This window comes from Cricetulus griseus, chromosome 3 (assembly GCF_003668045.3).
Source record: "Cricetulus griseus strain 17A/GY chromosome 3, alternate assembly CriGri-PICRH-1.0, whole genome shotgun sequence".
NCBI lineage: Eukaryota > Metazoa > Chordata > Mammalia > Rodentia > Cricetidae > Cricetulus > Cricetulus griseus.
Window position 1 is genome coordinate 245,733,502 of NC_048596.1, and position 23,963 is coordinate 245,757,464.

Below are 23,963 nucleotides of genomic sequence, written 5' to 3' on the forward strand. Positions count from 1 at the left end.
TTGAGAGATTTGTTGATATCTTGTATTTTTTTGGTTTGTTTTTTCTTCCATTTCTTTAAGGGATTTTCTCATGTCCTCTTTGAGGTCCTCTATCATTTTCATGAAGATGTTTTTAGGGTCATTCTCTTCTGCTTCATCTGCATTGTGATGTTCAGGTCTTGCTGGTGTATGGTTTCTAGTCTCATATGGAGTCATATTGGGTTTTCTGTTGTTGAATGTGCTTTTTCCTTGACCTCTTCTCATCTTTTCTTCTGTTGGGTGTAGCAGGAGTCTCTTCCTCTCCTGGTGGGTATGGGACCAAGGTTCCTTTCTGGTAGATGCAAACAATTCCATACTCTGATGTCTGTCCTCTTGTTGTGAGTGGAGGCAGAACTGCCACTGGGGCCTTGGCAGTGTCTGGGTATGTTTGATCCCGCTGAATTGGAACAGGAGACAGTCCCTGGCCTACCTGGGCCTGTGGATGGAGGCGGAACTTCCATCGGGGCCTCGGCAGTGTCTGGGTGTGTCAGATCCTGCTGTCAATCTCGGATCCATCGAGCAAACCCTTGGCGTCAGATGCCTCTGAGCAGAGTTGCTGAACTGAAACTGGAAACAGCTCCAGCCCACCTGGGCCAGTAGATGGAGGCGGGACTGGCTCTTTAGATTCTTTAAGAGATTTGTTTATTTCTTGAATTTTTTGGTTTGTCTTTTCCTCCATTTCATGTAATTTTTTGCTTGTTTTTTCTTCTATTTCTTTAAGGGATTTTCTTGTTTCCTCTTTAAAGGTATCTATCATCTTCCTAAGATAATTTTTAAGGTCCATCTCTTCTTCATCCTCTGTTTTTTTTTTGTTGTTGTTGTTTGTTTGTTTGTTTGTTTTGGTTTTTCGAGACAGGGTTTCTCTGTGTAGCTTTGGAGCCTATCCTGGCACTCACTCTGGAGACCAGGCTGGCCTTGCCTTGAACTCACAGAGATCTGCCTGCCTCTGCCTCTGCCTCCCGAGTGCTGGGATTAAAGGTGTGCACCACCAACGCCCGGCCTATCCTCTGTGTTGGGCTTTTTAGATCTTGCTAGTGTGGAGTCCCTAGATTCTGATGGTGTCATATTGGTCTTTCTGATGTTGAGTGTGCTCTTATTCTGTGTTCTTCCCATCTCTCCTTCCCGTGGGTGCAGGTGGGGTCTCTCTATCTCCTCTGGTGACCCGGTGGTTGTGTGGGGGCCACGACCAGCTCTGGATGGTCTTTACTCTCCTGGTAGTCTCCTCACTCAGTAGGGGTCAGGCCAGTGGAGGAGAAAGGAAGAGTGACGTGTTTCCAGACTCAGGGAGCTCCTCTGTGGCTGGGCAGGTCCTCTCTAAGCAGGCGCAGGCCCTGAGAGTTTCGGGGTGAATGGGACTTTGTACAGGAGTTGGGCAAGAGCAGAGGGTACACTCACCTTGGTAGGGGTTAGGCCAGCGGAGCCGCTTTTTTAACTCTTTAAAACATTTTTAGTAAGAATGACCCAAGGTTAAAAAAATAGCTTTCTTGTGGTCAGTGTTGGTTCTGCTTTTTTGTAATGTATTATTTATGAAGCAGCACAGTGATGGGGGGATGACGACAACGACGAATAGAGTTCGGAAGAAAAAATAATTATAATACAGGGTAGCAAATGCCATGGACTGAAGATCAGGGCAGGTGATAAAAGGGTGACTTCTGGCCTAGTGAAGCTACATTTAAAGATTGAGTGGGGCCTGGCCAGAAAAGGTGCTGAGCTGAGGGACTGTAGTTTATGATGGGACCTGGTAGCACACATCTGTAACTCCAGCACTCAGGAGGCAGAGGCAGGAAAATTGCTGAGAATTCAAGGCCAGGTCTACATGCAAACTTCCAGGCCCTCCTGAACTATACTGGGAGACCCTGTGGAAGAAGGATTTTAGGGAGTCTGCAGCTCAGCCCAATGGCTGGAGCAGGGGACATATGACGAAAGCAGGGATGAGGTGGGGGCCCAGACTGGAACCACAAGTGTCTGTCATAATCCACAGTTTGGGGTCTTTTATGAAGATTTGGGGAACCCAGTGATAGAGTCTAATAAGGAAGAGGGACGTCATTAGATGGCAGGTTATGTGTCTATGTCGTGGGAAAAGCAAAAAATAATATTGGTTTGGAGACCAATTTGAAACTATCACAGTTACCCAGGAAGGAATGGTGAATGGCAGTGAGAAGAGAATTCAGACGAATTCTCTTTAAGTAGCTGAAAACACAGAGTCTCAGAGAAGACTCTGAGAAGGTGTGTGTTTACTTGGGGAGTACTCGACCTCTCACCACAATGCTGTCCGTAAAAGTAATCAAAAGCCACAATTCTATATGTAAGCCGTCAGAAAATGTCCTCAGTGCCCATGACACTTGAGAGATGCTGATTTCATTATTATTGTAGATAAAGAGACAAAGATGTATCTTAAAGTTATGGAAGTTTGTGAACACTGTGCTTTGGGGGGAGCGATAGACAGTACCCTGGCTCAGGAGGCAGAGCCTCTCTGCAGGGAGAGCCACTCTTAGAAGAGAGACAGTGATGATACTGCTTTAAGTTAGGAACTGAAGATCTGGAGAGGTGACTTGGGAGTCATGTGCTTGCCACACAAGCACCAGGATCTAAGTCAGTATCTAGCAGCTGTGTAGACAGTCTGGGCTTGACCATGTACACCTTTAATTCCTGTATTAGGGATTCAGATACAGATGGCTTGCTGGCCAGCCAGCCTAGCCAGTCAGTGAGCTCCAGATCAGTGAAAGACCCTTTCTCAAAAAATAGGTTGAGTGGTTGAAGAAGACACAAATTTCAACCTCTGGCCTCCACATCCACACAGGTACATGCATGCATACACTCACAGGTGCATACACACTCACAGGTGCACACATGCATACACTCACAGGTGCACACATCCTCACAGGTGCACACATGCACACACTCACAGGTGCACACACACGCATACCCCCACAGGAACCGAAGCATCAGGGAGATGTTGGTAAGGCCTTTAAGGGCACTGACGGTGTTTTCAGGAAAGAAACACAGATATTTGTTCGTGTTCTATTTAACTACCTGACTAAATATCAGGTCTAGAGTACCAACCTGAAGTTCAAGGTTGCCAAATTCTCTTTAGCAGTAATGTCTGTGTAAATAACTGTCAAGTGAATCACAATGGCAAATTGTTTTTCTCTGGCTATCCCATTTTCTATCTTAACACCAATGTCAGCATGGTGCGGATATTGACAAGTTACAGTTTTTTGAGAAAGGTGGTAGCAAGGAGTTTGATTTGGGTGATGCCCAGCTTTGATTAATAGCAGAATTATATTCTACATATTGAGCTAAGGATGTAGCACAGTGGTAGAGCTCTTACCTTTCATGCTTGAGGAAAGAAAAGACAGAAGCAGCAGGCCTCAGGAAGGATTATGACTAAGGATATGTGCTCTTTTGGAAGGAACAGATTTTTCAAACAGTTTTTTGCCTCCCCCTTTCTCCCACCCCTCCTTCTTTCTGTGTGTCCACACATGTGTGTGATGGTGAATGTGAGAGGTCAACTGTGTGTGTGTCATTCTTCAGTTACTATCCACCTGTGTTTTTGAGACAGGATCTGTCATTGCTGGACTGGCCAGCCAGCCCTGAGAATAACAGGTACTGTTTAATGGTTTTGAATGCAGAGACTTTCCAGATTTTATTCTGAAAGCTAGAGAGAGGCCCTGGAGCCTGTCTGCAGTCTGTGCCTGTGCAAACCATGTGATATGTAGCCTTCGATTCCTTCTCTAGGAAATGAAAATGGTGATAGCAGCAATCTCATGAGGCACTGCAAGATAAAGGGGACTACTTAGTATCAAGCACTTAGTATAATGCCTGCCAAGTAATAGTCAATCAGTCTTCATTTCAGTTGATATTCAGGATGAGTGTGCAATTACTGCCTACTTATAATAGTCACTCATAGTTCCACTAGCTTAATTCCAATCACCACCAATTGTAGTTTTAAAAAAAGATATGAATAACTTCCTTGACTGATTAGGGACATTAACCCATATATGACCTTTATTTTCCTAGTTGTACGTGGAAGGGGATTGGAAAATAGGAATAAAGAGTTAACCAAAATGTTCACTGTCACTACCACACTCCTGGAGAATCAACTCTCTTATCTGGGAATGCTTTTATTTCTTAGGTATATTAAGGAAACAAACATCAAAAATGACCCGATTCAACTCAACAATCTCATCAAGAAAAACTGTGATGTGGTGACATGGACCCCACGACCTGGAGCTACTCTTGACCTGGGCAGGATGCTGAAGGACCCAACAGACAGGTCTGGGGATAAAAATACCTTATATAATGTTTATAATATTATGACAAAAAGCTCCTAGCTCTCAGCAGGTCCCTATTCTTCGGTGATGTTAACTTTTGACGACTAACATGCTGAGCTTACCTTAAGATCTCCATCTCACTTTTAAAAGTAGAAATCCTAGAGCCAAGTAGGGAGCCACATACCTGCAATCCCAGCACTTTGGAGGCTGAGGCAGGAGGATCAGACCAGACTGCACTATTTGAGACCCTGACTCAAGAAAAATAAATATGAGACTCACTATTCAAACAAAATAGATAGGCAAGTATTCAAATCAGACTACCTCCTGAAGCATTTCATCCTGGCTCAAGCATTTTCGTCACCTCAGGGTCTTTCATATCAGAGAGTAAAGGGTAAGAGGCTGGAGCGATGGCTCATCTGTTAAGAGCACAAGCTGCTAGCACAGAGGTCCATAGTTCAACTGCCAGCACACATGTAGAGTGACTCAGAAAAGTTAGTTTTCATGCCAGTACAAGTATGACCTATAAAATTAGCATCACATCTCAAAATATCAGACAGGGAAATCCAATTCCAGAGAATTAACATGGACTCCAGAGGCCTGTAGTTTCACAAGTACATGCCCTGAGCCACATAGTCATAAAGTTCCCGCCCAAATGAAGAAATACACATATTGTAGGAAGTGAGCAGAGGGAAGCTAGTGCTGCCCTTTGCTGACTTCTCAGATATGACTAGAGCCTGGTCAGCACTCCTTCACCGACTTTCAAGTACCTCATGCAGCTCAGACTCTCCTTCCCTGCTCTCAGCTCCATCACTCACTTAGGGGCTGTCTCCTGCCTGTAGTTCCCTGGTTTGTGGTTGTGCCCCTCCTTCACGATCCTTCCCCCATGCTGGTACTTTTCAATGCACAGGTCACAATCCACTCGCTGGCCATCAAACCAAGGTCACTGGTTGTAACCAATATTTTCACTAAAAGCCAAAATTCACCAGTAGGAATAAAAACTAAGCATTTGTGTGTAGTAAGGGCTTGATTTCAGGAATAACTTTGCAACCTGATAGAGACAGTTCCAAGTAATGGTCTGTAATCCTAGCATATGAAGAAGCAGGAGGATTGCAAGGCCAGCTAGTCTGTTTCAGGGCTACGGAATGAGACCGTGCTCTCCCTCCCCACCCCCACACGAAATTACAGGCAAATATGAATTACAGGCAAATGGGAATTACAAGCAAAATAATGGAAAGCCCTCTCTTTGTTGCTGGCAAGCCAATCTTTCTAAACTGTGAAACTTAAAATTCTCTGAGCGCTCCCCTGTACTGCTGCATGGAAAAGGACACGGACCCAGCTGGAGAGTGAAAATGTTTCTTGATTATTTCAGTTATTACTCATCCTTGGAGAGCCTGCCTTCCTCTTTTAGCATCTTCCTGAGGTCTCCAGAATCATCTTTGTGCAGGCCTCTCAATGAGTCCTAGAGCAAGTGTCTGTGCTGTCACATTTACTGACATCATGGTCACCAGCACCCTTGTAAATGTAGGTCTGGGGTCCCCTCAGGGACACTCAGGATGCAGTAGATCTGAGGCAGGGTCACACCAATGCATTCTGGGGAATGAGTCAGGACAGTTGCATTTTTGCTCTGACGTATAGTAAGGACACCACACTTAACTGCCTTGTAAAGGAAGAAGGGACAGGGATCTAGGAAAGTGGCCACAGAAGTTCAGTCCCAAATAATCAGCATTTTGCCACGACTTAGGGATGAGGAGATGGTTGCAAGTACTGAAAAGAAAGAAAAAGGAGGGAAGTGAAACAGAAGATAAGAGAAAGGAAGGGAGGGAAAGAGAGACTGAAATTTTCTAGTCAAAAACAACAGCCTAGCTGGAGAAGGACAGAGCATAGACTCCTGGGTTTGCAGACTAAAGGAAAAGTGCATGCACATATGCCATTGATTCACAAATTATTCATTAAAACATTCTGATATTGGGAGCCAGAAGTGTAGAGTTCACAGCCAGGAAGAAACCTTGGTCCTCGTGGAGCCCTCCCAGCCCTGAGTGGAGAGCTAATGAGTGAAAGCCCAAGGAAAGGAGGACGCAGAATGCCATGTGGAGGCCAGGGTCGGCATGGCTTCCTAGACCAGGGCAGAGAACCTGCCCTTCAAATAAGGAAAGCCACAGAAAACGACAAAGCAGAGAAGGGTCTTATTGAACTGTGCTTTCGGGAACCCACTCCTGCTGTGTAGAGGGGAATACTCCACCGGGGAAGCTAGAGCTAGAACGCTGGAGTCAAGGCAGCAGGGGGAGGGGAAGCTGTGGCTTCTCAGGAAAAGATCAGTGAGACTTCAAACTGAAACCAGGCAAGGAGCTAAACGAGACTGGAGATGTCTTTCAAAAGTCATATACTTTCGGTGCGTCCGTAGCCTTAGGGACATGATGGACTCAAAGTGAAGCTTTGAGAAGACAGACATCTAACTGTTGCCTCCAAACATTTAATAGACACAGGTTTATTTGCCTCCTTAGATTTTTTTCCTTGTTCAGTTCAAATCATATTTCTTTCTCAAGATCCAAGAGTCCATGTTCCATGTAGTAATCTATTGCCCCAGGAAAAACAGAACTTTAGGACTGTCTATACTATTAACTGGGTTTTTAAAGAAAAAAATTACACATCTGTCTGAAAACTGGAGTTTGGTTAACAGACAGAGCACAGTAGATAAGAGGCACAAAATCCCACAATTTAAAGTTTATATGCCCAAATATTTACCGGGTACCACATAGCCAGACTTTTCCTGGAGATATGAACAAACATTTATTCAACCCAGAAGGACACCATTAACAGAACAAAGAGTCAGTTCTACCCAGGTATAGCTTGGTGAGCCAGGAGTTCATGGGGGTCACTTACAGAAGTGTCAGTACATCATTGGAGAAAATCCCAACCTATTACAGTTCCACTCATGAAAGTTGCAACCCTGGAGCTCCTAGACCAACCTGTGGGCAGTTTCACAGGAGTGTGCCCTCTCCCCAGCAGCTGTTACTGGCTTGTATCGCTTGGGAAAGGAGTCTTGCTTAGCCTTTGGGTTTTCTTACCTTCCTGAGTTTTAGGAGCCTCCACACCCAGCAGGAAATGTTTCAACTCCTTGTGCTGCTTTCACCAGATGCCTATTGGGTGGGCATGCAGAGACAGCTGTTGCCGCCACATCTCAAAGCCAATACAAGCAGGTCACAAGCAACATGTCTGTCACTTAGTCATCTGGAGCAAAAGAGTCCAAATCGGGGAATCTTGCAGCTTTGTATCTGCAGACATACACAAGATTTGTCGATGAAATCTGACATGGGAACCCTGCCCCTTAAGTAGTGAATGGGAAATGGTGTGGCTTAGGCTAGGCTGGGTTCTGGGAGGCAGTTCCGCAAGTTCTTGAAACTTCTCCTCTGGTGGAGGTTTCTTTAAAGCATTGGTTTTGCCTTCCTTACCTACATCTCTGACCCTCTTCCTCTTTGTGTTTTTAAGCCAGGGCATCATAGAGCCTCCAGAAGGGACAAAAATTTACAAGGATTCATGGGACTTCGGCCCATACCTGAGCACCTTGCACTCTGCTGTAGGAGATGAAATCTTCCTTCACTCGTCCTGGATAAAAGAGTACTTCACTTGGGCTGGATTTAAGAGTTACAACTTGGTGGTCAGGGTATGCCTAAATAGTCTCTGCCTCTGCTCTATTGTAATCCGGAGATCTTTGCATTCCCCTGGTTTCCAGTTTGGTTTCTAGTCATCACTTGGAAGCCCTCCAAACTGTCCAGCAAACGGTAGAGAAACTTTGTGATGAATATTTCTCCTTTGAAACTGAAGCGGCCACTAAGTATAGTTCAGTTTGGCTTTTGCAATATTTTTCTCTCTTGTATTTAAATCGCCATATAGAAAGTAGTAAGTGTCTCGTAGCATTGATTTGCTTGGGAGTCCTCCATCTCCTGGAACCCTGTCCTCTGTACCCTTCTGCCCTGGTGGGCCCCTTCGGGTATGCTTTGTTACCCTCTCCACCCCACTCCCTTGAGGTTGTATTTTACATTGTCTGGCATGTCTGGAATGCTTAACTGTGAGGCTAGAAGGTGGAGTCCACCCAGATGGGTTTTGACCTCAATCAGTGTGAGACAGAAGCAGCTAATGGTAACCGTGCTGGGGACCAAATGACACAAAGCAGGGGCAAGTGTAATGCTGAACAGGAACACGCCCCAGCACACATACACAGAGCAACAAACCAGAAGCTGCTAACCACCACCACTGGAGGTGTGCCCACAACAGAGCAGGAGACCCTGGAGACCCTGACTTCAGTTCCTGGGATTACAAAAATCAAACGTAGCAAATAGGGGATGCAAGAGGGAGAAGAGGCCTGGGGTGAGCCAGTGGTCAGGGTTACATTAAATGCCTGGGTTTGTCCAAGGAGCTGTCTAGGATGCAGGACTCAAGTCATGTGATCAGCCTTGATGGCAGGCACCTTTTCCCTGCTGTGCTACCTCGATAGCCCAATGAATGTATTTTTTTTTTTTTTTTAGTTGCTGAATTGTATGAGGCATAGACCATTGTATGGTCCCCATCTGAAAGCTTCTGGTGCTACTTGACATCTTGTTGTTGATAATGGTCTATGCCACTGGAGTTAGAGTAGTGAGAAGCAGTGGTTTTGCTGATGTAAAAGATGAGGAGTGAAACACTATGAGTTCAAGGGGGAGACTAAAATAGAGAAAGGGGAAGTAAAGAGGGAGAGTGTTTAAGACTTCCACATTTTTAGAATTTCTTAAAGACCTTGCCATCTGATGAATTCTCTTCTGTTTACCCCTTTGTTATTTGTACAGATGATTGAAACAGATGAAGACTTCAACCCTTTTCCTGGAGGGTATGACTATCTGGTGGACTTTCTAGATTTGTCTTTTCCAAAAGAAAGACCAAGCAGGGAGCATCCCTATGAAGAAGTGAGCAGCTCCCCTGGTGGGGAACCCTCCTCTTCCTTTGTCTTCCTCTTCCTTGGAACCTTCCCCCTCTCCTTCTTCTCCCTTCTTTCTCCTGTCTTTATCACTTGTTGCTTCCCTTCTCCCTTCCCATCACTTCTTCTGTTGACTCAGAAACACAGCTCAAAACAAGTAAGGCATGATTTATCCTGGAGCCAAATATGAGTGACCATGGCCCGGGAACACGAATACTGATTGTTCCAAATGACATTTATGAAGTTTTTAATTTTAGAATAAAGTCTGAACTCAAAGCATTTTCCAAACGGAGCATCAGGCAGGCAAGTCACAGCAAAACGTGCTCTGCTATAGACTTCAGGGACTATGGGATAACATTCTCAGCTTTTGGGTTGATGGAAATCCGTTGTCTGCTAAGTTAATGCCTTTCAAAAGTTTTATCTGATAGGCAGAAGAATGTTGACTCAGGCAGAAAGGTGGGGAACAGTGGCTATTAAAGGAGCTGAAGACAGCCCAAGGTCACTTTGACTGTGGTTCACATCTCTCCATCATCGTGGAGTTTTATTCAGCCAATCAACCTTTCACAGCTCTTATACTGAGGTGGCTTTTTTTCCTGGGTACTTCAGGGTCTTTTCAGTGTCCAGCGGAACCTCAGATAGATAATCTGTAATGAGACCTTTGCTACAGCATGACATTTTCAGTGTCCCCTCCAAGTCAATTGTCAAAAATACAGACTAATATACAAAATGACAGATTAAAGGTTCTATTAATCCAGAATGTACTGTGAAAGCCCCAAAGGACTAGTCAGCAGGAATTCTTGCTAGTGGGCCTCCAAAATAATGATGAATGGCCATTTCTCAGGCCTCAGTTATACCAGAGATCTCCTGCAAAGCATGCTTAAGTTCCAATGAAAGCAGATGCATTTCTAGGAATCTTGATCTTTATTCCACAGCAAAGGTTCACTTTAGTAGCTACTTAAGCCTTAGTTGGCAGACATAATTTATCCCATCATGTGGCACAGCACTAGGGACTCAAAATGAACCTAAATGGTTTACACACTTTGAATATGGAGCTAAGGAGTAAGCCAAGATCTAAAGGTAACTGTCAAACCAGGCTGCACACACACAAAATAGCAAACAGACTGAGCACTGTCAAATAGTTCCAGCCTTCCTGCTCCATAACCATACAACTAATGCAAATGACTCAACAGAGCCTTCAAAGTACATTCTTTGAAATGTTTCTTTTTTACAAATCAATGACAAGAACACACACACACACACACACACACACACACACACACACACACACAGACATGAACCAAACCCCAAAAGTGCCCAATGAATACCACCAACAATAAAACCCAACAAATAGAATGTTCTTGACAAGCAAGGCCAGAATCCAAAAACTCTTCTCCTCCTCTACCAGTGCATCAATATGTGTTCACGGGCAACTGGTACTCAAAGGTCAGAGAATGAGTCAAGCTCTCTGCTGGGAAGCCACTTCCCTTTTGCCAGGAGGTCAGTGAGACACAGTTTGCTTCCTGGTTGGCTTCTCCAAAGTTGTTGCCCATTGACCTAGATTCATTTAACCCCTAGCACCTTAAAAGGAATTAGAGAACAAATTGAAAGAGAATGAGCCAATCTGGCCTTTTCTTAGCAGTATTACAGTTTTAGTATATAGACCATGAGATCAAGGAATGCATGCATGTTCATCTCAGTTGTCAGAACTGTAAGGAGTCTGCACAAGGCAAATTTCTCCAGGGCACCAAGGTTTCGGCCTTCCCCTTCCTTGGCACTGGATTCCTGGGGAAGTTTTAGTAGTCTACAGCAGAGGTTCATCTCAGTCTCTCAGGGAACTCAGTGAGTGTCTCTGGGAAGGGAGTTGAGTCGATGTGGACATGACATGCTTTACTGGGCTCCAGTTACCAGAGAGTCCCTTGGAGTGGCCACATGATGTCAGGGAAGATCCTTGACTTTGGGGACAGGTCAAGATTAAACTGGTCTCCATCACTGTTGAACACAACTGTTCACCATGAAACCTTGAGCAATTTGTTTGAGCTGTCTGTGCCTTGATCTCTTTCCTTGCGTAGGACTTATCCCCAGCCTACCAGCCTGCTGGGGTGGGCATAGGAGATGATACATGAGATCATGCATTGCAACTTGCACTCCACGGATTACACATCACTAACCGTAGTTCCAGGGCTTCTTCCTGCCCTTGAGATTATTGCTGGTGCCACTGAAGTGTGTAAGTGCCTAACTGGAGAGGGGAAACAAGACCTCCATGTCCTAGACATGATGGCTGCTTCGTTAGTGACACCTCTCTGTCGCTCTGTCCTGCTCCCCCTCCACATCCCCACCTGTCTCTGTCTCTCTGTCTCTCTGCCTGTCTCTCTGCTCTATCTGTCTCTGTCTCTCTCTCTGTCTAGGCCTCTCTGTTTCTCTTTGACATAGGATCTCACTGTATTATATTGTCTGGGAACTCTCTACATAGATCAGGATGACCTCAAACAGAGATCTGCCTGCCTCTTCCTCCCCAGTTCTGGGATTAAAGGCATGTGCTAACACACCTGCCTTTTAGTGAGCTATATGTTAATAAACTGAGTTGAATTTTATGTTGTGTTAAAACTTCGGCATAACTTATACTATCTGATTAATGGATCTTAAAAGTTTTCACATGTAACCTTGTGAACACCCTTTCCTTATTCCCATACTTATTCATGTTTATCTCAAAACCTTGAGCTCAAGCTGTCCTTCTGCTTCAGATTTTGGTTGTTGTGTACCAAGCAGAGTTGCAAACATTTTTCAAATATTATGACCAGATGTCATTGTTTGTCCCATTCTATGTTGCAATGCCAAGGCCATCGAAGCCAAAATACACCTTAGTCTCCAATCTGAACAGAAGTGCTTTTGGGTTTTGTGTGGTGGTGGTAGCATGCTTCATGCAAGGTTCACATGCAATGTGTTCAGAACCAAGGCTACAATGAAGTCACTTAGCAGAGCTCAGGCAAGTGCAGATAGAAATACCTCAGATTGGTTATATTTTATTTTGAAGTTTTGTTCATTGCACACTCAGAAACATTTTAGTGTTGCTAAGTTTTTCACAACACCTACATCCAGTTATGTAGACCTTCCTGCCAAAGGAGTCATGACTTACAGTTTAAGAAGCAGGGCTTAAAATCATGCCAACCTCATGCACTTCATGTTTAAATAAACCCCTTCTTTTGCCTCCAACTCCCATCACCAATCCTGTGCAATAGAGAACATCCTGGTGGCACACAACTATAAATCCTAGCTGCAGTCAGACTAAAGCAAGGGGATGATGAATTTGAAACAGTCCTGACCTACAAAGTGAGGCCCTGGCAAGTAAAAGAAAGAGAGGGAGGGGCACACACACACACACACACACACACACACACACACCACACACACACACACACGGGGGGGGGGTGCGTGGGGATGCCTAGCAAACGTCAGATCACAGAGCCAGTCAACACAGGACTGAGGTCAAAGCCATTTTAGCTTGCCTCTAGCCCTGTGTCTTACTGTCCACCAACTCCAGTATCTGTGGTAGGGATTCCTTAAGAACTTCAACACCTGATTTAAGGCAGCTCTGCTCATTGGTGCCTGGACACACACATGCTGTCATGAGCTCTGAGGCTCTGGCCTGTAGCATGAGTTCTCTACCAATGCTCAGACCAAAGGGGCACCCTGCCCTACATCTCCAGTCTGCATCTACCTCCCCCAAACCTCAGACTCCCTGAGCTCCTGTCTCCTCCGGCTTCACAGTCCTCTCTAGTGCTGGGATTAAAGGCGTGGGATCCCAAGTGCTGAGATCACCTTTGTGTGAACTCTGTTTCTCTTTTAGATGGGATCAATTTTGTGTAGTTCAGGGTGGCCTTGAACTAACAGAGATCTGTCTGCCTCTGTCTCCTGAGTGCTGGGATTAAAGGTGTGTAGCTCCACTGCCTGACCTCTGTGGCTAACTAAGGTGTCTAGCTTTGCACTCTGATCTTCAGGCGAGCTTTATTTGTTAGATCATAAACAAAACATCCCCACACTGGCCAGCCTCTGAGTTTCAGGTGGAGGCACCTGTACTCTTTGGGGAATGGTGGTCACAGTATCATTTATTGAGTACTTACTGTAGAGCCACCTCGTTTTAAGTGCTTTGTGTTCACAGACTCATTTCTTTCCCACCACAATCCTACAGGGAAGTCACCTTTTAACCTTCATTTTACAGATGAGGGAAGTGAGGCAACAGTTATTCACCACAAAGCTGGGCCCTGGATTCCAGCTAGCACTCATTCTGATCTGTGTGCTCTGCCTTCCTCCCTCCATGCCTGTGCTCCCACCTTCTGATCTGTGTGACCCAGCCTTCCTCCCTCCATGCCTGTGCTCCCTGCTCCCTGCTCCCTCCTTTTGTTGTCAGCCTGTGATCACATCCAGGCTTTTCCCCTTCACTCCCCTCTGTCAACACTGGCAGCTACTTCTCCTAAGGACATGAGGGGATAGACTGGCATGCACCAGGGCCATCCTGAGAGCTTCTGTGTTACCATTTCAGATCCGTAGCCGTGTGGATGTCGTCAGGTACGTGGTGAAGCACGGTCTGCTGTGGGATGACCTGTACATTGGCTTCCAGACCCGGTTGCAGCGGGACCCTGACATATACCATCATCTGTAAGCCTGCCAATGCTTTGATGCCCTGGAGCCATGGGGGTTGGGAAGCATGAGGGCATGGGGGCCATGGCAGGGGAAGGGCATGCGGCATGGCAGTGAGGAGTGGGGAGGGGCAGGAGTAGAGGGAAGTGGAGTCAGTGGTTTGCAGTGTTCCTGGTTAGCACAGATAAGAGAGGCTCCATCCTTTCCCCCTGTGTTTTCAAGACAAGGTGTCATTCTGTAACCCAGGCTGAACTTGTGACCTTCTCTACTTCACCCTCCGCCATAGACTGGCATTACAGGAATGCACCATCGTGCCTGCGCTGTAACAAGAAACTTGAGCTCAGCGTTTTGTGGACTGGGTAGTTTACAGGAATGGCCCACTGTGCTTATGTTTGCTTATACTTCTAAACTGCATATGTATTTAAGGTCATATCTGGAATCTCAGAAAGAGCAATTTTCTGCCTTTACATGCACAGGATCAGTAAAGAGAAAAGTAGTCTTATTATCACCACTGATCCTCTGACAAGATGCAGACATTTCATTTTTAAAGTTCCTATTATTTAAAATGCCTGGGAGGCAGTGATGGTTCAGTGGTAAATGTTCCTTTTGCTAAGCCTGCTGACCTGAGTTCAATCCCAGGGACACCCACACAGTGGAAGGAGAGAGATGACGACCAATTGTTCTCTGACCTCCACACGAGCACCATGCACACAAGCAATGCATTCACACACAGAGAGACACACGAAATAAACTAATTAGAACAGAACTTAAAAATTAGAGTGTCTAAATAAAGTTCTCTAGCTGGTGGGTTGTAATTATAGTCATTAAATTTATTTTTTTTTTACTTATTTTCTTTATAATTTTGGTTTTCTTTGTTTGGTTGGTTGAGATAGGTCCTCACTCTGGAGCCCAGATCAGCCTACTACTCACTGCACAACCTAAGCTGTCCCCAAACTTGCCATGATATTCCTGGCTCAGCTTCCCACACGTTGAGCCACCTCATTCAGCCCCCTCCCCCCTTAACGTCTTAAAACCGTATTTTAAAATTTAAAGAAGTATGTGTAGAATGTAGAAGTATGTGTCTGTTACAGCCGTTATGGTATTACCAGTCCTTTCTTAGAAACCCATTTCCTGCCCTTCCCTCTACCCTCTCTCTGGGTCACTCTTGATAAAAGGGCTTGTGTCTTCCTGGTCTATTTCTGTACACTTATTTGTCTTTAGTAACATGTCACACATTGTTGGTGGGATGTTACCACAGTATTTCAGTGCCACCTGAATAGACATTCTGAAACTTCATCTAGAACAACGGCAACCCAGAGGTGGTTTTTCTGCTTCCTTCTCTGACAGTTGAAATATCTGAGTTTTGTTCATTTTCACCAGAGTTCATGTAACTAGTGCTACAGAACAAAAGCCCAGGATGCCCCACACCCCTTCCGCCTTTGCACCCCCAATCCGCTGTCTCAGTATGCTCATTAACAGCAAAGGAGTCAGACTGTCCTCTGTGAGCACATGCCTAAACAGCTAGTGTGCATGGTGTGCGTGTGAGGTCATAGCACACCCAGTGTGACTGCATAAAGATAAGCAGATGAAGGGGACAGGCGCTCGAATCCATCTTCAGGGTACTGTCAGAAGTTTTAGCTTTAAATAGGGGGAGAATTAGTAGGGTGGACGTGTGCATTGTCAGGCAGTCCGGGCCACGCTGTGGTCTGACTGGGCCCTTACCTCGGCTCTAGTTCTGTACTGTGGCATGGTTGGCAGAAGTCCTTATTACTGCCATCACCTCAGGGAATGAACCAGTTCCTTCAAGAGAGTCACTTGTGTTCCAGGGACAGCCTCACCTCCTAAATGGACTGTTACCTTCATGGTAAGGTATGGAGATGTGTTCTGAGGGGCTTTGCTCTTTCTGGAAGCTAAGGTGACCACAGTTCAGGATGGTGAGTTATCTTTGTGTCTTCAGACTTGGAGCAGGGTGAGCTGGTTAGGTAGATGCACACCCCTTGGCCATTAACATGCCTGTGCAAAGCCAAGCTGGAGTCTGAGCTGCAGTGAAGGAGACAGACACCGAGTGGAGGCAGGGGTGCCAGCCTCATACCCTGCTTTAGTCACCTTGAGGCCCAAGCGAGAGGTCAGTGCTCTTGAGCAAAACCAGTTGCCAAAGTGCCTTCTGTGTCGACACCGGACTTGTTATTCTGGGGGAGAAAGAGAGAATGTGGCAACTTCTGGGAAATATCACTTCTATATAAATATAATTCATCTTGGATTCATCTCAGAAATGGATTTTGACGCTGTCTTGTCATATCGTTAGCTGGTTTTATTGTTGTTGGTTTTATTTTGTAGGAATTGAGACAGAATCTCACATAGCCTAGGCTGGATTCAAACTCACTACATAGCTGATAACGTCCTTGAATTGATGATCCTCTTGTCTCTCTACCTTTCAAGTGCTAGGATTACAGGCATGACCCTTGGCCCCGTCTGGCTTATAGTGTGTTTTAGGAACAAAGGTCATGAGTGTAAAAGGATGCCCTGATGAGTTTTGAGAAGCAGTCACAGGCAATTTAACTGTTGCTCTTAAAACAGGGTCTGTTAAATATTTCTATCATAAAATAATATATATTTGCTGTTGAAATTTTGAAAAAAACATTGGTTTAAAATATAAAAAAAATTAATACAAGAAATACTCCTCACTCAGATGGAACAATTTGTACTTGGTATCTAGTTAATCATTCTTTCTGTGTTTCCAAGCACACTGCCAATTTTTTCCAATGTGGAAATGCTGGCCTCATTCTTGCACCTGCGTGGCCATCTATTGCTTCCCACATCACTATGCATTTTCTCACACAGTCATTTTAATGCCTGCCTGCCTGCCTGCCTGCCTGCCTGGTACCATTCACCAGTATTCAGACGTCTTTAAGCAGTCTTTAGCCATTGAGCCCTTTCTAGCTTTTAACTATTTAAAACAGCGGTTGGATGAATCATGTCTGCATCTCCTGGCGTGTTCTCTGTGGTTTCCTTAGGGTGAGCTCTTGGGTGTGCCGTTAGTGAGTCTGGTTTACCAGCCAGCCAGACCATTCTTCAAGAAGTAGTTCACCTTCCTACATCCAAGAGGATGTGGTCATATTTTCTAATTATCATCCTGATGCTTTTGTGTATCTTGTATGAATGTAACTTTCATTAATGAGAATTCCTTTAAGTGAGGCTTTCATAGGAAGACAGAAGGCCATCATGTTTTAAGGGACTCTGAGAACTCGCAGATGCACCAGCAACTGAGACAGCAGAGCAACACTGAGACCTGGCATCAAAGAAATCCTGGCCAACCAAGAGGCATCGTCGTTTGAAGTTTGTCTCTCTCTCTCTCTGCTTTGTTTCTTGCAGGTTTTGGAATCATTTTCAGATAAAACTCCCACTAACACCACCCAACTGGAAGTCATTCCTGATGCACTGTAGTTAGACAGGCCCTGGCATGTCCCAGGTAAGCACCTTGTGGGGCTGCTAGACATCTAATCATGTATCCTATGGTGTTCACTTTTTCACCTAAATTCCAGGAACCCTGACATACAAAAGAAAGATTACATTAAAACGCTGAGGTGGAAAATAAGTACGTAAGACAACTAGTAAGAGACTGCCTCAAAGTCCACAGGCTCCTTGGAAGGGTGGAGATGGCAGTCTGCTGCAGAAAATAGACACTGTTTCCCAGAGAAATCCTGAGCACAAAAGGAGAAACAGCAATAAAACTGGGCAAGACAATTGCTAAAGCAATGGGCAAGATGGAGCCTGACATCAGCTTTTGTAGCAGGAGTCAGATTTGCCCTTTCCAAAACCAGGTCTCCTTAGCTGTGTTACAAAGCTTGTTGCCATCTACATGTGACCTAAAGGACCACATGCTACGGAAATGGCCATTTTCTTGACTCCTGCACTTACATTTATTTATTCCACCAGCAGCTACCCCTTCATAGTTATTATGTGTGTTAATAGTTGCCCTCCCAGTACATATTTTGTTTCTTAAAAGTACACAGTGTCAGGGCTGGAAAGATGACTCAGTTGGTAAAATGTCACACAGGTCCAAGAACCAAGTAAATCCCCAGCACCCATATAAAAAGTCAGGCTTGGTGGAGCCTCTTGTAATTCCAATGCTGGAGAGATGAAGACAGTCAGAACTTTAGGACTAACTGGCCAGCCAGTCTAACTTAATTAGTGGGCTTCAGCCAATGAACCACCCAGTCTCAAAACAAGGTGATGTCTCTTGACGAAGACCTCTGGCACATACACACACACATTCAAGCACATACATATAAAAATAGACAGCACTGTATAATAGCCCCAGGGCTATGCAGCACAGCAACCCGCCCCCCCCCCATAGTTTTGCAGGTGATGTACACGCAAGGAGGAAAAGAACACGTTTCTTTTTGTCTCATACAATCAGTGTAGCTTGCCTCTTAACATAGGTGTCAGTGAGCTAGAGAGATGGCTCAGAGGTTAAGAGCACTGGCTGCTCTTCCAGAGGTCTTGAGTTCAATTCCTAGGAACCACATGGTTGCTCGCAACTATGTATAATAAGATCTGGTGCCCTCTTCTGGTGTCAGGCATACATGCGGGCTGAACATTGTATACATAATAAATAGATCTAAAAAAAAAAAAAAAGATTCCATTGTAAGAATCAAATCAGAACATCCTTTATGTGACATTTTGTTTCATGTGTAGTTTCACACATGGCATTGGACTGGGTCTTCTCAGTTGTGAGTCTAAGCAGGGGAGGCACAGAAAATCTGAACACTACACTGTGAGTGCTGGGAATGCTGAGCCGAGAAAGATTGCTTTGAGATGAGCAGGAGGAGCACAGGGCCAAGGGCTGGGAGACTGGGAGAGCGGATGCAGAAGAACCCGTAAGAAGTTATACTCTGTGTCAAAGAACCAGGGGCTGGTGAGGCTCAACTCTGGAGTGCTCGCTTAGCACACTCAGGCTCTGGGTGGAAGTAAAACACTAAGCCAGGCTTTTGAATAGGTTCTAAAAGAGGGGCAGGATGGCAGGAAGAATATTCTAGTCAGAAAGGATGGGTGAAGTTAAAAGGTGGAAGAAGGCAAAGTGAGTGTGAGCAATGGTGTGGCCTCCCAGTGTGGTGGAAGGGGCAATGCAGGCAGTCAGGAGGGATCAGCTCCACAGCAGTGAAAGTGGGAGGCTTGAAAGGCCAGTAGACAGCCCGAAGGCCCAAGAGATGGAGCAGTTCTGAAAGACAAGCTCAAGGTGCAGATAAGTGGCTGGATGAGGTGGAGCAAAGACCCAGGCAGTGCAAAACAAGCCTTTGAGTGCATTGAAAGTAGGCTCATCAGGGATCCAAGTTTGCTTTTCACTGCTGTGATAAACTCTATGACCAAAAGCAACTTGGGAGGAAAGGGTTTGTATCATCTTACAGCTTATAGTCCTTTCCTTCATGAAAGGAAGTTGAGGCAGGAACTGAAAAGGAAGCTATGGAGGGACACTGCTTACTGGCTTGCTCTCCATGGCTTGCTCAGCCTGCTTTCGCATACACCACAGGACCACTCCCTAGAAGTGGCATCTCCCAAAGTGGGTTGAGACCTTCCACATCAATCATTAGTCAAGAAAATGTCCTATGGACATGTCCACAGGACAATTTGATGAGATTTCTTCTTTCCAGATATGTCTACGTTTGTGTCAAGTTGGCAAAAACAAAACAAAACAAAACAAAAACAAAACAACCAGTACATCAAGGAAGCAATAAAGTATAGCTGTCAGTACCTCATACTTGTTGTGTGCTATATGGCCATAGGCATATATAGCACACAGGTTTCATCTGCAAAGTGATATGGTAATAGCATGCACAGCACAGGGGTGCCACAGTGTAAGGCGTAACGGGAAAAGCAACAGGCACATGGTAAGTGGACAATCAATAGTAATCTTCATAGTCAACTTCATGCACTGCTCAGGAGAGCCATGTGACTCCCGGGAGATGCTGGGTAAGTCACAGGAAGTTGGAAACAGCCTCACTGCAGTCCACAGCATTCCAGGCTTAGAATCTACCTTTACCTTAAAGCAACAGCATAGCTTGGGCTGAAGAATAACAGTGTTACCACAATGCAGGGAGGAAATGGAAAGCTATTATAATGAGACATATACAATGTATTGCTATTTTTCTCATAGCTGTGAGAAAGTCATTGACAAAAGCAAGTGAAAGATGGGTTTATTTCCGCTCACAGTTTGAGGGGGAACAGAAAGTCGTGGTAGGGACATCATGGCAGTAGAAGCAGTGGCTGGCTGGTCACATTATGGTCACAGCCAGGAAGGAGAGAGTGGGGGAATGCTTATGATTTGCTCACTTTCTCCTTTTATTCAATTTAGGACCCCAGCCCATAGGATGATGTTCCCCACTTTCAAGACGGGTCTTCCACGCTCAGTTGAACCTTTCTGGAAACACTCTCATAGACACACCCACAACTACTGTTATTCATTGGTAGTATCTTTTATTGAGAAATGGCAAGAAATGCACAAAATTCAAGTATTTGCTCTTATATCTTGAACAAGGCAGCTTATACCAAAAAAAGACATATTTATATCAGTGATGGACAGACACTACATTTGAGAGGTGCTCACTTATCTGCCATTTGTGGATCACTGCATAGACTGACTATTTTATTGAGGCTGGAGGTGTGGCTTGGTAGTATAGCACGTGCTTAGAGTGCATGAGACCCTATACATCCCCAGTAGATTCCACACTCTTCCTACCCACGACTCCACACTTTTCCTACCCACGACTCCTGTGCAAGAAGAACCAAGAAAAACTAACAAGAAGGAATCCTGAATGGAAAATAAAGCTAAACAAAAGGAAATGTTTGTCCAAGCATAGAAGGAACAGGAAGAAGAAAAGCTACAAGACTTCAACAGCAAAAAGGAAGGGGGCAAGACAAGGGACGGTAGGCTAGGAGGAAACTGGAGCAAAGGATGGGAGACTAGAAGGAAATGGGCAGAAGGAAAGGCTGCTGGAGTTTAAGAAGAATGAAAAACAGCTATTTTGTTCTTTGACAGATTAATCCCTCAGACAGCATCATGGAGACTGTTTTCAGAGAAAGTTTTGGGCATCATCTATTTACCAGACACAGGCCTAGGAGCTGCCCTAAGAGGTCCCATCTCGTTGGAACCAAAATGACTGACTCTGTTATGAAATCTGTCAGTTAATGGAGCCTGGGAGCTCTAATAGTTAGATAGATCTTTGACTGAGGGATGATACAACGTTTATTAATAATCTTACAAAGAAATTGCTTTAAAACTCAATAGAAAATAAGAATCTATGTCTTCAAATTAACAACAGCAAAAACCCACAAAAAAGATTCCTTTTAAAACTTTAGAAAATATTGTTTCAATGTTAAAATAGGCAACTAAATTGCCTGTGGGTCTTTTCTGTCTATTTTTGATTTAAAATTCTGAGTATTTAATTTTGACTATTTAATTTATGATTATTAAGATTAATTGATTTATAAGAAACAGTAATTGATACCCAAGGCTCTACTTTGCATATTCTTTTTCTAATACTCCTTCACCTACTGATGGGACAATCAAGTTCACTTTCTGACTGTCACCTACCTCTTGAATGTGACCTTGACAATGGAGACTGTTTCCTTCTCATGAAAATCAACCACACAAATGGTAAATTGTTCTTGTTTATATCACACTAGAAAAAATTCTTCGAAGTCAGGAATTGGACTTGGTGATTTATGCTGTATAATAAATTATTCAGTTACTGCTAAGATAATATACTGTTCATCAAAATAAATGTTCAAATGTATATGATGGGCAAATAAAAGATTATTTTAAAAATAGAAATTTGTTTTTTCACTCTGTAGCCCAGGCTGATCTCAAACTCGCCAAACCCACTTCAATCTTGCAAGTGCTGAAGTTCTAGGAGTCATCTCACTAGACTAAGATCTGTAACTTGGAATAAAAAGGACTTGCCTTTCTATGAACTCTTAGAGACGATACCTTCAAGGTCATTTTGGCTCTCTTCCTGACATTCCTAAGCCCTCTGGTGTGAGACTTCCTTCTCTCTGGAGACAAACAAAGGTGACCCCTCCTTATAATGCCCTAACGACAAACCAAAGTAGCATTCCACCAACATTCACCAAAAGAACCTGATGGGGCATGTCCTTCTGTATATATGTTTCTCTTATTGGTTGATGAAGAAAATCACTGTTTGGCCAATAGAGGAAGGAAGATAGGCAGGACTAGGAGATGAAGAGAATTCTGGGAAAGGTAGGCAGAGAGGCACAGCAAGGGGACACCATGTAGTCACCAAAGGAGTAACAGGTCCAGGCATTCTCTGATAAGCCAAGACCACGTGGAAATACATAGACTTATAGAAATGGGCTAATAATTGGGAGTACAGAAATGGGTTAATAATTAAGACAGAGCTAGCCAATAAGAAGCCCTAGCCTGCAGTTTATAAATTAATATATGTCTCTCTGTGTGTTTATTTGAGGCTGAGGTGGCAGCGAGACCAGACTGGAAAGAAAACTCCAGCATCAGGAACCAATGAGTCTTTACTTACAGAACAAGGATCTTCTTTCACTGTCACAAGAGACCCCAAAGCAGCCACACTAAAAAGTCTTGACCCAGCATAGTGAAGAGCTGCATGGGGTCTCCCATGTCTCCCCCTTTCCCTACTCCACCTCTGTATAGCTAGCACCTCCCAAGACCCAAATGCAGGGTGAAATTAGGGCAGAACTATATAGAAATAGCTGGCAGGGGTGGCTGGAATCTAGGTGAGGGTCTAGTGTCCAGTCCCACCCACTCCTCTCAGGGAACAACAGCTGTCTGTTTTGTTTAGAGAACGGTACCCTCCCACACTCTCCAGTTCATCCAGCCAACATCCCTTACTCCTGTCTCATCACTTCCTTATCGATCCCTAGTAGAGCCCTAGTAGCCTCCTCTGCCCCTGCTTACCTTAAGCTTTGTGTCAGCTGGCAAAGAAGACTGATTTCATTTGCACAGCAGCCAGCATGGAGTGGGCTGCAGCTGAGAAGCACTCAGTTGATAGGTGACATGGGCTTGAAAGTTGCTTCTGTTTCGCTGTCAATTAAATACCAAGAACAGCCTAATGGGAGGAATTACTTATGGTAATTGCTCATGGTTTCAGAGGGTTTGGTCCATGGTCACTGGATGCAGCATCTTGGTGGTGGAAGCCTGTCCTGGAGAAGCTTCCTACTTCACTAGAAATCTGAAGAAGGCCAGGACAAGATGTAACTGCCAAGGGCAAAGCCCTAGTCACCCACTTCCTCCAACCAAGCAGGATGTTCTTCCACATCCCAATAGCCTATTCAAAATTTGAAACCAAGTTGAATGTAGAAGGCTGAGGCAGGAGAATTGTCATGAATTTGAGTTCTGTGCCAGTAGGTACTGCATTGAATCCATTGGTGAATTAAAGCACACATTAGGTCAGAAATGTCGTCATCCAATTATGTATAAGGTATGCTTTAAAATCTAGGAATTCATAACCCAAAGTTGTCAGTCAGGATGAACCCTCACATTTAGGTAGAATGCATGTTGTATCCTCAAGTGACAACTAAAATAATAGTAAGAGAATCACAAAGATGTAGAGGGACAGCAACATGAATTTAAAACATGAATTTGTTGGCATAAAAGAAGCCAACAAAAAGGAAAAATTACCCGTGAGGAAAAATGTATTATGGGAAACAAAAATTTCAGGCTCTTGAGGTTTGAATGTCCCCATCAAGAGTTACATTTCATTTTAATCCTCACTGGGAAGTGCTAAGAGATGGACAATTAAGAGACAACCATTTTTTGAGTAGATGGGCTAAGGGATAGGTTGTCACAGCAGTGGCTTTGTTGTACAGCTGCTCTCACTGGCACCTTACTTTGGATCCCCTGTGATGCTCTGCTGCGCCATGGCCAATCAGGAGGCCTTTATCAGGTACCAAGCAGACACTGGCGCTGTGACCTTACTTCTCAGGAACCAAGAGCTTAATTTATGATAAATAAGAAGAGTTACAGGGTTATTTCAGTGAAATGGTATTGGTGAGTAATTTTCATGTCTATTAGTGGAATTCAAAGGAAAGTACCCCTT

At 44.5% G+C, this 23,963-nt stretch overlaps 1 protein-coding gene and 1 long non-coding RNA gene across 5 annotated transcripts in view; one reads left to right on the forward strand and one right to left on the reverse strand.

The window, feature by feature from the left end:
* LOC118238608 overlaps positions 1 to 8,435 on the reverse strand; it is a 77,050-nt gene extending 68,615 nt beyond the window's left edge. The window contains exons 1-2 of one of the 3 annotated variants that reach the window (XR_004769362.1): positions 7,846 to 8,435; positions 7,358 to 7,564 (exon numbers count right to left, since the gene is read on the reverse strand). This is a non-coding gene — a long non-coding RNA (uncharacterized LOC118238608). The remainder of the gene's footprint in view (positions 1 to 7,357; positions 7,565 to 7,845) is intronic. The other 2 variants (XR_004769364.1, XR_004769361.1) reach the window with 2 other exon arrangements.
* Positions 1 to 21,191, forward strand: part of Cmah (cytidine monophospho-N-acetylneuraminic acid hydroxylase) — a 99,487-nt gene extending 78,296 nt beyond the window's left edge. For both annotated transcript variants that reach the window (XM_027409341.2, XM_027409344.2), the window contains 6 exons: positions 4,154 to 4,294; positions 7,779 to 7,953; positions 9,113 to 9,229; positions 13,778 to 13,893; positions 17,248 to 17,344; positions 20,228 to 21,191. In XM_027409341.2, the coding sequence (XP_027265142.1) occupies positions 4,154 to 4,294; positions 7,779 to 7,953; positions 9,113 to 9,229; positions 13,778 to 13,893; positions 17,248 to 17,323 (625 nt within the window). In that variant the 3' untranslated portion in view covers positions 17,324 to 17,344; positions 20,228 to 21,191. The remainder of the gene's footprint in view (positions 1 to 4,153; positions 4,295 to 7,778; positions 7,954 to 9,112; positions 9,230 to 13,777; positions 13,894 to 17,247; positions 17,345 to 20,227) is intronic.
* Positions 21,192 to 23,963: the final 2,772 nt, after the last annotated feature.